Raw genomic sequence first — 15,503 nt, 5'->3', positions numbered from 1 at the left:
ATTCCCCTAGCGCTGGAGTTCTGCTGTTCTCATTGATCGGTAAACTTGGTCTTGGCTGGCGGTTCTTGCTGATCTTCTGGGGGAGGGGCCTGTTGCCATGGTTTCCAAATGTCTTTGCCGGAGGCAGAATTGCCCCGCCCTTGCCCCCTCCCGGCTAAGTAATCTGCTCGGGTTTGCTCTCCGGGGCTTTTGTTCCCTGCGAGCTTTCTGTACAGCTTTGGAGGACGAGAGTGAAAATGGCGGCCTCCCAATCTCCACCCTGGAGGAGCCAAGAACTTGGGGCCCCGCTCCTCAGTGAGCCCCCAGAGAAAAGCCGTCAGTCACTCCCGTCTCCCCGGCCTCCGGCCGCACTCTGTGTTCACCTGGCCTGTGACCACGCGTTTCTATCTCTGGCACCCGACCCTGTGTGGAGTCTCCAAACCCAGCAGATCCCTGCAGTTCACTCGCCGCTGCTCCTCCTGGGGGAGGAAGATGAGTCTCCCCGGATCTGCCGCTTGTTGGGTCCCTGCTGGAGGAGCAGTGGCCCGACTGTGCCACGGATCACCATTTATGGCAACCCGAGCTGAGAGCCCGGGCCTCGGCTCTGTCTCTGCAGCCGGCTTCCCCGCTCCAATACCTGGGAGCTCTGCCGCACTCAGGCACCCCTGGTCTTTCTGTGACCTTGAGGGTCCTGAGACCACACTGCCCCATGAGGGTTCAACCCCCCACTTAGCCACTGGAGTGACGTCCCTCAGCGGAGCAGACTCTAAAAGTTCTGATTTTGTGCTCTGTGGCTCTATCACTTGCCAGAAGTGGCCTACGGAGGCCCCCTCTCCCACCCTCTATCTTCCCAAATATCGCCTCGGATTCACTTCTCCGCACGTCCTACCTTCCAGAAAGTGGTCGCTTTTCTGATGAGAGAGTTGTTGCTCTTCTTTTCTTCGATCTCCTGTTGAGTTTGTAGGTGTTCAGAATGGTTTGATCCCTATCCAGCTGAATTCCTGAGACCAGATGAAATCCAGGTCTCCTACTCCTCCGCCATCTTGCTCCACCCCCCCACCAAGTGATGCTTCTACTGGTTGCCAGGGAGAAGGGGAGAAACACAGATGGGCAAGGGTATGCAAGCCCACCATCAGCCCAGGGAAGGACTTTGCGCCAGCCAGGGTTCTCTCCCTATTGTATCACAGCAAAATGCTCTCCGTTCTTCATCTCTCTCCTCGCCCTTTCTTCCCTCCCTTCTTTGGTTTCTATTTTCTTGTTCTTTTTACAAGTCTGGGTATGGGTACCTGTTGATGATGGAAGAGGGCTTCTCTCATCATGCTGAGTTGGGGCTCCCCAGGCATAGACTTCCTCAAGAATCAGAAACTGTGTCCTAACAGAGGAGATACATTTTTTTCTTGAATAATGGACAAGTGAACTGACCCCAAGTTTCAAACTTAATGGTGTAGATGACACTAGGCAAACAAAAGTTTGCAGTAGGCAAAAAGATGACAGTAGGCAAACCAAATAGTTGTAATAAGACAAACATGGAATTTTTTCAGTTAGCAAGCCATTGTTGAAAATAGCTAAAAAACAAAACTCTGGTAGTTCCCTGAGCATGACTTAAAGGCATTTTATCAATACTTTTTTTCTGCAAAAATACTTTATTTTATGACCTTAAAATCCCAGCCATAGCTTTGCTTTGTTCCCATTTACACCACATGTCCACATGCATAAAGTAATCACATTTAAGGAGATTACACATAGAACCCAAGCCTAAAAGTAATTATAGCAATAAATATAGCAGGAATCCAAGCCTTTCAGTGAGCCAAAACACTCCTTATAAATCTTATAAGTTTGTGGGCGCCTGGGTGGCTCAGTTGGTTAAGCGACTGCCTTCGGCTCAGGTCATGGTCCTGGAGTCCCAGAATCGAGTCCCACATCGGGCTCTCTGCTCAGTGGGGAGTCTGCTTCTCCCTCTGACCCTCCTCCCTCTCCTGCTCTCTGTCTCTCATTCTCTCTCTCTCAAATAAATAAATAAAATCTTTAAATCTTATAAGTTTGTATCTGTGTGTATGTACTAGTTCTAGGTTCAATCTCTTATAAAAGATGCTTGACTCTGGCTTTTAGATCAGAAGATCCTAAATCTATATTTATATCCAAAATCTTATTTTAGTTCCACTATATTTTGAAAACATATTTTTTGTCAAATATTTCTAATGCTTTTTTTTTTTTTAAGATTTTATTTGCCAGAGAGAGAGAGAGTGCACACACAAGCAAGGGGAGCGGCAGGCTGAGGAAAAAACAGGCTCCCACTGAGCAGGGAGTCCGATGTGGGGCTCGATCCCATTTGACCTAAGCCGAAGGCAGACGCTTAAAGACTGAGCCACCCAGGTGCCCCATTTCCATTGCTTTTAAAAAGATAATATATATTAATTGTCACATACTTAATGGATTAATTATATTCAGAAAAAAATTGAACTGTGGAAATACATATTCCATAAGGAATACTCATACAACTCTTTTATGAATTAAATGGTCTTATTACATGGAGTAAAGATGTGATTGGCAGCTGCAAGTGCTCTAACACACAGCTCAGTAGCTACAGATGTAGTTTATGACATTTTCTCCAACACTTTCCCACACATTTTAGGATTAGAAAATCTATCATGAGAGATGGGTAATATTGTCTGGTATACAAAGTTTGCTATCGTTATCTTATTTCAACCAGAAAAAAAAAAATCACCCACCATTATTGACTCACCACAATTATTTAGATAAGGTCTTTTATTAAAAGATTGAATTCATTTTTTACTCTAAGTACTTAGCACAGTGTGCCAGCTTTTATTATTTTTATTCAAATTTGTCCATTTCTCTTGACAGTAAATGATAGAAACCAAATCAAACTAGCTTAAGGAAAACAAGGTTTTTACTGGCTTATGAAAAGTTGAGGGCACTGGCTTTCAGCACAGTTGAATTCAGGTGAGCAGCGTGGCATTAGGAAACAGAGTTTCCCCATCTCTCCATTTCTCTTTCCTCCGGGTTGATATTTTTCAGAGGCTGGCTTTCTCTACGAAGATGTCTGCCAGTGTTTCTAGATAAGTATCCAATTATCTTCAAGAATAACAGATAGAGTTTCTTTAATCCTGCAGTTATGACAAAGGCTCTAAGTTGAGTCTCATTGGTCTGTTGAGTCTCCTTGGCCTGACTTGAGCCACTTCATCACCCATGAGTGAGTATGGCTGGCCAGTGAATCCAGAATTGCAGTTAGCCAGGCCAGGGCCACATTTCCTAGCAACACCAGAACCATAAGGAAAGAGAGCTTGGAAATCAGGAGGGTGAATACATGCCAGTCTGGCAAAAAGAAAGCAACAGATGTCTATTGCTTTACTTAACTCATCCACCAAACATTTCCTGAGTTTCTGCTGTGCTCCTTGCACTGACTCTGTGTGTGAGCAACCAAGAGTGTGCATGACTAACAGCAGAGCAATGGGCACAGCAGGAAGGAAGAAATTCAAAAGTAAAAGACCTAATCCCTCCCCTCCAAAGAGAGACATCTGTAGGCTCTAAAAACAGTAAAGAACAAGGACTCTGTGATGAACTTGTTGATACAGGTGGCAGAAATTCCGAGTAGGAGAAAACTCTGTGATTGGAGAACTGAGAAAGCCCTTGGGGTGGGGGTGGTCTGGAAGGATGGACCAAACGTGGAAGGTGGGACAGGATCTTGCAAGAGACTAGGGAAGCATTGGTAAAGGCTCACAGCTTTGATGCATGCAGTATGTTTGTGAGACAGGCGAGAACCAGGTCTAGCCACCCTGAGGAGCTGTGCTGGGAAGGAAAGGCAGATGGAGGCTCATGGGAGAGAGAGGTGATTCCTGAGGATTCCTGAATGCCTAGAGCAGTTTCAGCAGGAACTGATAAAGAAAGGCAGAGTTGAGGCAGGAGAATAAAAGCATGCTAGAGATGATTCTGGTAACGGGCCGTGGGATGTCTTAGAAAGAAGATGGCAGGCATCGAGAGTGATGTGGGGCTACTGCAGAAATTGTGGATGGAAGTGACAAGTTCTGAGAAGGACCCGAGGCTGTGGAGGAGAGAGGAGACCATGCTGAGAGAAATGTCAAAGGGAAGATCAATAAAACTCTGAGGCACTAGTAGAAATCAAGGAGGAAGGAGAAGATGAGTCTAATGATCAAGCCCAGGGCCCAGATAATGGAAGAATCATTAAGATGTAGTGACAGGAACCAACACTTCATAGTATTTATGGTGCATTCCTCAGTGACACTGTCACTTTCTACCATCTACTTTAACTATTTGCATGCATGTCTTTCACTGGGAAAATGTCTAATTCATCTCCATCTCTTCAGCAACATAAAGTTTGGTGTTTTGCACAGACTATTCAATGCATACTTGTTAAACTAATTTTATGGAGGAGAAACAGATTTCTGGGAGGTTAAAAATGTGTTCACCATAAATGTTAGTCACAGGATGGTAGTGAGGGTCATCTTTTAAATCTCTGATTCTTTATTCTTTGTAGTTCCTTAGTGCTATGGTTATTCTCCATAAGGGATAGATAATATCTCTTCAGTCCAAACTGCCTCACAGAAAACCAAGTAAGTATCTATGTCCTGTGCTATACAAACTTCTAGTGCATTTCCAGATTATCTAATTTACTCAAGATTTCTTTCAAAGCTAGAGCAACAGAAGCAAGTCTCCTCTCCCTCTGGCCTCTTAAAAACTCTTGGTGTTTTCCATTTAGTTCTGTAATTTAAAATTTTCTGAGACCATGGAACCCTACTGAGTGCAAGGGTTCTGTTAGGCTTTGTTTGTTTTACACAGAAAGTACACTATGAAGTAACACTACAACAGATTGCACGGAAGTAAAAGATTACATTTTCTGCAGGGTTTCTCAAAGTGTCCAAATTCTCATGCACTGAAGTGTGAGAACCATTGGTCTTTGACAACATCTCCTCAATAATCTCTTTGAACGTTTGGGTTTTATTTTTTTTAGGATTTATTTGCTTATTTTAGAGGTGGGGGAGGGGCAGAGGGAAAGGAAGAGAGAGAATCTCAAGCAGACCCCACATTGGGCATATGTGGGGCTCCATCTTAGGACCCTGAGATCAGAGCCACCCAGGCGCCCCTGAACATTTGGTTTTTAAACTTGGCCTTGTATCAGAATCACCTACAGGGCTTATAAGGCACTGATTGCTAGGTCCATTTTTCGAGTTTCTGATTCAGGACCCCTGGTGTGTGGCCTGACAATTTGCATTATTATTATTTTTTAAGATTTTATTTATTTATTTGACAGAGAGAGACACAGAGAGAGAGGGAACATGAGGAGGGGGAGTGGGAGAGGGAGAAGCAGGCTTCCCACTGAGCAGAGAGCCCGATGTGGGGCTCGATCCCAGGACCCTGGGATCATGACCTGAGCCGAAGGCAGACACTTAACAACTGAGCCACCCATGTGCCCTGACAATTTGCATTATTAACAAGTTCTCAAGTGATCCTGAAGCTTCTCTTCTGGGGACCATACTCCAAGAACCACAGTTTTGGTGTCCCTTAACAAGAGGAAACCTCTCATGAAGCTCCTCTTCCCTTAACAAAGATCACCCCCTCTTTTTTAAAGTAGGCTCCAAGCCCATTGTGGGGCTTGAACTCACGACCCTGAAATTGAGAGTGACATGTTCTACAGACTGAGCCAGCCGTGTGCCCCAAAGTTTCCCACCTTAAATGCCCTTGAAACTGTGTATTGAAAGAGCTATAAAATTGTTGTGGAGTCTATATATCTGTGTGTAGGACACAAAGACTACATCTGATGAAATGTGCATTCCTGTGAAATACCAAAGCCATTAGGAAAGTCCCGGGAAAATCGACCAGAGGGCACCCCACTGAAGACTCATACTCCTTCCCGATGAGCATGATTTGTAGTAATTGCAAAATTAAGGTGGAAGCAATACTAGGAAAACGAGGGCTGAAAATTCCCTTCTGAATTTCAGATTTAGTTCAATAAAATGCTGCAGCAACACAAAGCTGTAATCTGTTTCCACATACCAATTTGTGCAGAGCACAAAATCACATCGGTGAGGAAGCAATGCATCTCCTTCTCAGGAAAGACTAGTTGGAAGCTACAATTAGCTGGGTAGTAAATGCCAGGAATTCTAAATCACAATCACCAAATAGCCTTCATTTGGCACCCTAATATGGGGGGTGGGCAGTGATGGCCGCTGAGCAGGAGATGGGATTTTTGCCTGGAAGAATAGAGGCTCTTGCATATAAACGGGTATGTCTCAGTACACAGTTAATACTTGTTTTGTTCCTTGACTCATACACACGTCACATTCAAATTCAAGGTTGCTGTGTGGGGAGGTGAAGAAGGAAAAGTGAGCACTGTCAGAATGGCCGGTTTGTTTAATGGGGATGAAACTCTGGATTTGGTTTTGCCTCTTTCTTCCATTAGGCATCATTAGGATTCAGGCTCAGAGTGTGATTAGTAGGTCTCTAGGGTAATTTGAATTTCCTAGAACGATTTCATTATCCCAAGTCTTCTCCTGACCTCTAATCCTAAACCACCTTTGAAAGGTTTACCTCTTGGTGGGAAGGCATTGGCTTTCCAGGATTCCCATGAACATTCTCACACATTACTTTTTTACATCATTAGAGTGCTACTCATTTGTTCATTTATTTGCTCACTCGTGTATTCAGTAAACGTTTGTGAAGCGCTCATTACATCGCTGCCATCATTCTGGGCCAGTGAGAATGGTTTCTGCCTCCCGGTCATCTCATCACCATATGTGGTGGTTAGTGTTGATACTTCTGTCTTTTTATTTAGATTCTTTTTTTTTTTTTTAATTAAACACTACTTCCCTTATTGTGTATTTTTCATCAAACATCTATAATATTTTTTTAAATGGTGCCTGAAGAGATAAAATTTTACCTTTCCAGGTTGGAGAGAAATAATTTGAAAAGTGTTATTAATTTTCTGCTTCTAAAAATGACAACATCCATCCCCTTTCATAAAAGCTTTCCTTTGTTTTAGCAAAAGTATCAGCATCTGGTTTTTTTTTTTCCATTCACTGATTTAAAATATTGAATGACTATTTTATGGTGAGCATTGTTCCAGATTTTGGGATCTATTAGTGAACAAGACAGACAAGATTCCTGTCCCGGTGGAGATCACATCTTGATGGGGGAGAGGGAAAATGCCAGAATAAATATGGAAATGATGCGGTATGTTAGAAGGTGATATCTGCCAAGAGAAGAATGATATGTAAATGGGAGAAGGGCTGAGGGAGCTGTAAGGCATGGTGTAGATATGGGTACATAGATTCTCATACTGTTCTTGAAAAAAGTTTTGACGTGCCCATCACCCTGAAAGTAGAGATGAACCTTGAAATGTTATTTTTAGTATCGCAAATATGTGTATCTTCAAATTTAGGGGCTGTTTTATTTTAAGATACATATTTAAATTGGACTTGCACTAAAAATGATAGACCGTTTTGGGGAGATATGTGTGAGGATCCAGCAATCCAGTGAAGAATGTGAGCTTTTCACTCACCTGGAGAAGAGAAAGGTGAGGAGACTCCTGGATGGGTTTGGTAGAGTCTTGCTTGGACAGGGTGCCATGTCTGGTGTGATTCAGCATAGAAGACCCTAGCACTTGAGAATATGGGACTTTGGAAGCCTATCTCATCCTCTCTGTGGAAATAGACATTAGAGTTTCCTCTAAAAAGATTTAAAATTCTTTTAATCAGGAAATGGGAAGGCCTCTTGGGAGGGGGGTAGGTAGGCCACTTTTCTTTCAGGGGTGCATTCACTTATGGGTCTGCATTCTGAGGTTCAAGAATACCTTGTTTTATATAATGGTGATGTCTGGGCACAAATTTAAGTAACAGAATAGCAGAATTTGTCTTTAATGTGAGAATATATTTCTAATCCCTAGCCAACACAATACTTAATACAATATTTAATTAAGCACTTGAAGCATCTCTTTAGGCTGGAGTATAACAACACTGACCATTATCATTATTCCTTGTTATATTGTGGAAGTTGTGACCTACATAATAAGACATGCAATAAAAATAAATGGTGTAAGTACTTCAGAAGAGGATTATTACCTAAAAGTGTCAAAATAATTTCCTGAAAAATCTTCATAGTTTGTAAGACTCAGCAAAGCACCTGAATACAAGATGAATATACAAATATCTAGATAATTCCAAACACTGTGTAGTTAGAACATAGAGTGACAAAAAAGAAATTTCATTGTTCATAAAAATAAAACCTATAGATCTTCCAGGGATTGCCTTTCAAAGGAATATGTGCAACGTCTGTATAGAAAGTGATAAAACTACTCTAAGAAATAATAATAACAATAAAACTGGATAGATGAGGAGCCAAATCTTAGCTCAGGACTAGACGAGTGATGTTGTTAAATGATGGAAGTATATTGACTCATCTTACATTAACATGTAGGTTGAATGTAATTACATTCAGGAGGTTGCAGGGTAAAATTTATGTTACTTCTATAGTGCCCAGAACAGTGCAAGGTACAAAGGGAGAACTTAATTCAGGGCAAATGAGTTCTATTTCTAGGAGGCAGGAAATAAACAATGAAGTAGGTGCATCTTGTATGTTTCTACCCTTGTGCCTTTTATAATCACTCTGTGAGGTATTAGAATCCCCACTACACAGAAAAGGACACTGGGACTTAGAGAAGTTGAGTGCATTCTTGAACTCGGGGACACTCACCAGATTTCAGAAATGAGTATATAAGGGTTCTTTCGTAAAGGTACTGAAGGCAAGCACATCTTTAGTCTTGTAGATTTATTGCCTGTTTCATAGTGAACATGAGAGTTTTCTGAATGGGAGCTTTCTTTGATCCCATAAGAATTCCATGCCAATCCAACACTGGTTACATTCCATAAAATGATAACATCAAGTCAGGAGGAAGACGGCTGTAATATTCAATTGTCTGTAACCAATGTGTTAGGAGTCACTGTCTTTCATCCAGACAGTATAGTTGCATTTCTAAAATGACATCTATTACCACATTAGAGGCAACCCATAACAGTCCCTTATAGAATGTTTGTCTCAATTGTGGTTATTTAATGTCATTATACCAAATTTCAAAATGTTCCTACGGTAAACAGACACAGGGAAAGACTAGATGAGTAGGAGCACATTTTCAAGTTCCAAGAAGCCAATGCTCCATTTTCTCTCTCTTTTTTTCAATCTATTTTATTTTTTTATTTTTAAAAGTCTCCAATTTCCTGGCCTTAGGAATTGCAGAGTCTCCTTTCTCAAGGAAAGGCTTTCTTAAATTCTATTATTTATGCAGGTAAAAGTCGATCAGCTTCAGAACAAATTCTTCAGTTATTTGACACAGCCCTGAAATGGCTAAGTGGTCATGCACATATATTTTTGATGAACTTACCGTAAAGAGGAAAAATAAACATAGGACTTTAGCACACACGCGAAGACACGCATATGTTCCTCAGGTGAAAACTTTATATTAAGTTCTGGCTCAGGGCAAATTTAAACAGCTGAGTTATAAACCCATGAATCAAGAGGTCAGACTGAAGATGCTGACAGATTCTTAACTCCAGCACTACCAGCCGCCATGACTTTCAAAATGCAGCAAACTACCAGAGATGGCGACGTGTATCCTGGACCAGGTCCTAAGCAGTTAAAAGGAGCTGGGGATTATTTTATTCCAAACTGTGGTTACATTTGCAGTTTCCAACTATTTGTTAGCTCCTTTTTTATAGGCACGGGGCACAGTTATAATGATATGCAAACAAAATAAAAAATAATTAGCAATATCTTTTATTATTCTAATTCAACAATATTAAAACAACACAATATTGCTTTGGAAGAAAGTGGTAGAAGGCAAATGCTCTTGAACGGAAATTAAGTACCAATATACTGGCATATTATTATCTACACAACTTGGCTAGATTACTTTCTGTATCTCTGTCGCAGGGAAGCCATGTACGCAGGGAGATAAATACATCTAGAAAGATGTCTGACATTTCCAGAACTGCTTTGACACGTTAAGAGCTGAAGGCAGAAGTTCAAGTACATGGAGCCTGGTATACAGAGGGTGTTTAATGCTTGTTGCTAGAAATTCAAGGTAGTTGAACAAATCAAAATACTGACATACTTTCTTAGAAGAAGCCTTCAGAAAAATGGAAAACTAATTCTAAATAATGAGAAACACTGACTTCCCTTGTGGAGTCATGAATATGTCACCAGCTGCCGCAAAAAAAAAAAAAAAAAAAATGGACAAAGTAAATGTGACAAACCCTAGAATAATGATTGGATCTGGGTTCTGGGAACATTGGAGTTTATTGTACTATTATTTCTATTCTTGTCGATTTTTGAGATTTTTAATGATAAGGTTTATTTAAAGAAGTCATCACTTCAAGAATGCATCGTGTGATGATCTCTTCACTTCCTGTGTGTTTGGGCACTTGTATTAAACTCACTTCAGAGAGAGCTACAAATACTTGCAACAAAATATCCACAATTTTTCATTGCACTTGAGTTTTACTGCGTTGTATAATGCTTTGGGGATCCTTTCTAGAACTGCAATATTTGTGGAACACTGGGGTTCACTTAGTTCCAGTTATAGCCTATGCAAGGAAAACTGCCTCTTTGGACTCCCATCCATAAATGACCAACCGAGCCCCTTCTGAGACTGGCAAAATGACATGAAGCTGTCGACACGCTTTGAAAGGAGCTTTAGAATACTACAGACATGGACTCACCTTGACTGTGAGCTAAGCAGAATACTAAACACCGTAGACAGATTTGAAGGAATCTGGGGGGAAAAGAGATTTGGAGATGTCTTTGTAAACTAGGAAAAGCTACTGAGACCCCAATTTTACCTGGCATAACCTCTGTTTTTAATCTTAATTCAATGAATTATCTTAAAGTCTATAGTCATTGGACAATTTTTTTCTGAACTTGGCACACCTATCTGGTTAAAGTCCAGCTCATAGAAATCAAACTGAAGGCCCTAGCAAGTTTCTTTGCTCTTCTAGCCCAGTGACAAAGCAACGGACCAAATACCAAGAACCTCTTTTTCCAGTTCTTACCACTGCTCTCTTACCTGGGGACAGGTGCCTGCCCCTTGTGTGTGTCAGCTTCTTTTTCTTCTATTTCTTTTTTTTTTTTTAGATTTTATTTATTTATTTATTTGACAGAGAGAGATACAGCGAGAGAGGGAACACAAGCAGGGGGAGTGGGAGAGGGAGAAGCAGGCTCCTTGCTGAGCAGGGAGCCTGACGTGGGGTTCGATCCCAGGATCCTGGGATCATGACCTGAGCTGACGGCAGACGCTTCATGACTGAGCCACCCAGGTGCCCCTCTTCCTTCTATTTCTTAACACACAGGATCGCTGTGCCCTGTCTCACTGAGTCTCTCAAACAGCCACCTGATTGATTTGCTGGGCCTACTGGCCCATTTGTTCCCGTCAAATCCATCCTATTGGGAAAGACTTCCGGGAATAACCAGGCACCTCATCATCTTCATTCTGTGTATCTGAAGCCATGTTCCTGTCTTCTAGATTGGAATTCCCCCTTTGTCCCCTTCCCAAACCTGCCTGACTCTTGACAGTTTTTGCTACCCTTGTTACCACCTTCTCCTCCCTGGAACACTTTCATATTCCAGCCTACCCTTTGAGGAGTACTTTTACTTCCTGCCCGGGGGTAAACTCCAACAGAGCCCAGCTAGTTGTACTCTATACAGAACAAGCCACTTAAAAAAAAATTGGATAGTTCTGGTGTCTGATGGTGGTATGTGTGTGTGTTAATTTCCATCTGTATCTGAAAGGTAGTCAGATGTTCTAATCAGGAGTTCCCAGGACAGCGGTGGTCAGGTGGCATTTAATCAAAAGTTTCACTGGGTACAGGTGGATTCTCTAAGAGCCTCAACTCTCTTCAGAATTGATTTATACTGGAGGTTTAGGAATATTTGCATAATAAAAGTTAAGAATTGCTTCTCATTGGTGAAGTTAGTGGGTTGTTAATTAGCAAAAAGATCCCTGAAACAGGTTCTCTTTGGCAAATTTAGTGGGACCCAAGATACTGTAGAAATGCCTTCACATCCCCCTCTCTTTCCCAATGCAGGCATGAACACAAGTTCAAAACTCAATTGGTACCTCAAGCTTGATTGTCAATTAATCCTGTGTCCCACTGGAGATTTAGAAAATTTTGATCACCAGACTCCAATATATGATCATTTGCATCCGACAGCTGTCAAATGATCACATTTGTTTCATGTTTGTTTTTTTTTTTCCAGTACTAAAAAGGACATAGAGATTGGACTTTATTCAGATTGCATAACTTTTTGTGTCTACTTGCTAGTAAATCTAAGTGTTGCTGAATTCTGTCAGGGACCAGCTTTCATTATAATCTCAGAGAGGGGTTGTGATCAGAGGGCGGGAGACCTCATTCCCTGTAACCACACGCAGCTCTTGACGTCTATTAAACTGGTTATGTCAGTTTATAACAGGGTGCAATCCCCCCCCTACATATTTTATATGTTTACATAATGATATGTCTACCTATCTACTTACCTGCCTACCTACTAAGCCAAATTTCTTAGTTTCTAAAACCTTCTTGCTCAGGAGTTGGCAACCCATGGCCCATAGGCCGACTCTGGCCCACTGACTGTTTTTGTCAGTTAAGTTTTCTTGGAACACAGCCATGCTCATTCACGGACATTGTTTATGGCTGTTTTCACTCTACACTGGTCGAATTGAGTAGCTCTGATAGGGGCTGTATGGCCAGCAAAGCTAAAACCATATTTACTTTTTGGCTCTATACTTGAATATGTATGAACATTTACATACCAATTTTTAAATTCCCTGCTGGTTTTATCTCAAAAGACCGCAAGCTCTCAACACAGGAGAAAGCAATCAAGGAAGAAGGCATGGTCCTAGGTTAAAGCCGGGCCTGATGGGAAGGGAACACAGGGATCTCTAAGTAGATGTATTTATACACAGAGACATTAGAATGAAGCAAAAAGAAGTTCTGAAATCCCTCTGAATGGACTCCCTCATTCTTTTGACTTTGTTATGATTTAATTTTCAAGTCAGACCTCTAAAGCCACTCCTGGGCCTTACTTTGTGAAGGTGCAGGGGGAATTAAGATGTTCGGCTAGTTAATGAGAAAGAGGAGACAAAAACCATCCATCCTCCTGAAATTGGGAATGGAAGCTGGAGGCCAAGTTGTTTTGACTGCCTTCAGGAGGCCACCAATTGTTGTGCAGAGAGTATACCTATGGAAGCTTCTTTCCTATGAACTTGTGATATATGGAACAGTCTTCCACCTGCAAATTGCTTAGACATGCTCAGTAACACTTTCAATACATTGGTTGCATTCTCCTGGATTTACTTTTTTTGACCCGAGTGACAGTTTACTTGGCAATGCCTCTCTAGGTGTGTAATTCAACTTGAGCAACCAAATACAGTTTACCCACACATCCACCTCCTGATTCCAGCTAAGTCCTTCTGGCTGTAACAGATGTCTGCAGCTAAAATTACTATGTAAACAAAAAGTAAAGAAGGATGAATAGGATGAATAGGATCACTGTATTAAAGAAGTAAACTGAATTCTTGATTTGTCACTGATTCAGAGAGTAAAGGGTCAACATCATCCTTGGCCAAATACTGGCACCCTCAGAGTTGAATTCATAATATTATTCCCCTATTTCAATGCTTTAGCCTCAGAGAGGAAGAAATCCTGCAGCTATACTCATCCACAGTATGGTATACACACACACACACACACACTCATACACACATTTTTTACAAATATAAATGCAAGTATGAATGAAGTGTTTAGATTCATTCATTTATGACAGGCATGCTGCTAGAGATATTATAAATCTACTGTAATGATTCTCACACTTATGTTCTTTTGAAGCTTACAGTCTAGAGACTCAACTCTCAGGAAAATGAGGGGCAAGATTTTGGGCTCACCTTGGTTTTTCTAGTCTTAAACTAGTAAACTTAGGAAAAGGAAAAACCAACCCTATGTCCATATTTTCTATTAGAGTTTTAGAATGTAAGTTTCCTGGGTTTTAAGACTCTTTAATATTGAATTAAAAATGACTATGGTTAGTTAGGCTTTTCTTTCACTGTAAACAATATTTTGATTTTTACATGCATTTGTTACATTAATTGAACATTCACAGATTTATTTTAGGATCCCCTCAAGAGCTCAACTGCTGCTTTTTAGAAATCATGATACAACCCTATCTAATAATTTCTATTTCAGAAAAACAGATTGGTAGCAATTTTGACATTTGCTTATTCATTCATTCACAAATAAGTTACTGTGTGCCTAGCTCTGTGCTGGGGTAGATATAAAGGAGAATGAAACATGAGGAGAAGGATGTCATAAACTAACTTAAAATGACTGGAATGAGTCTCATCAGAGGGAAACCAAGGAGAACAAGGGCATCCCATTCATGGTAATGGGGACTGGCTGATAGGATCTAAGATTGAATTCCTGACGCAGGGAGTAATCAATATACAATGATGTGAAGTGGAATGTGCATGAAATAAGAAAGAATGTGTGAAATGTCTGAAGTGAACAATTCAGTGTGTGACTTGTTTGAATTCTGCAGGTAATAGGTGGAAGATATTTCAATTGATTTCAACCAACCATGATAGACCATGAAATAGGAAAAATATTTAAGTCAGCAAGGTTAAACAGATCCCCTGTGGCCCACCTCAGGCAGCTATTTTATCTTTATAATTAAAAAAAAAGACTTTGGGCTTTTGTGTAGCATCAATTAGGTTATTTGTTACAGAAAAAAAAAACTGTAAAATTCTGCAAAAAGCGAATTTTCAGAAAAAGGTAAAATCATGACTGTCATAAAAACATAAAAAGGAATGTGTTAAAAATTTAATTCTATTTATTAATTAATGAGGGAACCAAGCAGATTTTATAATTGGTTCAAAAGAGAAACTTAAGAACAGACACACTTAGAGATCAGAAATATTGCAATGTATGTACAAATGCAGAACAAAACTGGTTTTGGGGGCGCCTGGGTGGCGCAGTCATTAAGCGTCTGCCTTCGGCTCAGGTCGTGATCTCGGGGTCCTGGGATCGAGTCCCGCATCGGGCTCCCTGCTCCGCGGGAAGCCTGCTTCTCCCTCTCCCACTCCCCCTGCTTGCGTTCCCTCTCTCGCTGTGCCTCTCTCTGTCATATATATAAATAAAATCTTTAAAAAAAAACAAAACTGGTTTTGGAGGTGTGGAGGGGGAAGTCAGTTATTTTCTACAGGACATAATTTTTATGTCTATAGATAAGAATTACTTCCTTTTTCCCTGGAAGATATTCACAGTTTATACTTAACTGTAAAACTGTTTCAGTGGAATCACAATTAGATAACCCTGAGGAGTATCCTTTAGAGTCCAGTCAGTGCAGAATGTTTCAATGAAGCACAAACTCCTTCCTGCAATTCTAAGCATGGAACCAGGATATTGTTTTTTCTCCCGCAGTGGTTAAGGATCATTAAAAACAAAGTGAAT

General features: G+C 40.9%; 1 protein-coding gene across 1 annotated transcript in view; it reads right to left on the bottom strand.

Moving 5' to 3' along the window:
• LOC115944585 (uncharacterized) overlaps positions 1-15,503 on the bottom strand; it is a 264,914-nt gene that overhangs the window by 106,348 nt on the left and 143,063 nt on the right. Inside the window, exon 2 of the mRNA XM_081825778.1 lies at positions 1,266-1,351. Coding sequence (XP_081681904.1) covers positions 1,266-1,351 — 86 coding nt within the window. The remainder of the gene's footprint in view (positions 1-1,265; positions 1,352-15,503) is intronic.

The sequence above is a fragment of the Leptonychotes weddellii genome, chromosome 7, assembly GCF_054177405.1.
Source record: "Leptonychotes weddellii isolate Sample4059 chromosome 7, ASM5417740v2, whole genome shotgun sequence".
NCBI classification, from domain to species: domain Eukaryota; kingdom Metazoa; phylum Chordata; class Mammalia; order Carnivora; family Phocidae; genus Leptonychotes; species Leptonychotes weddellii.
Note: the sequence above shows the minus strand (reverse complement) of the source record. Positions and strands in the feature narration are given on the sequence as shown.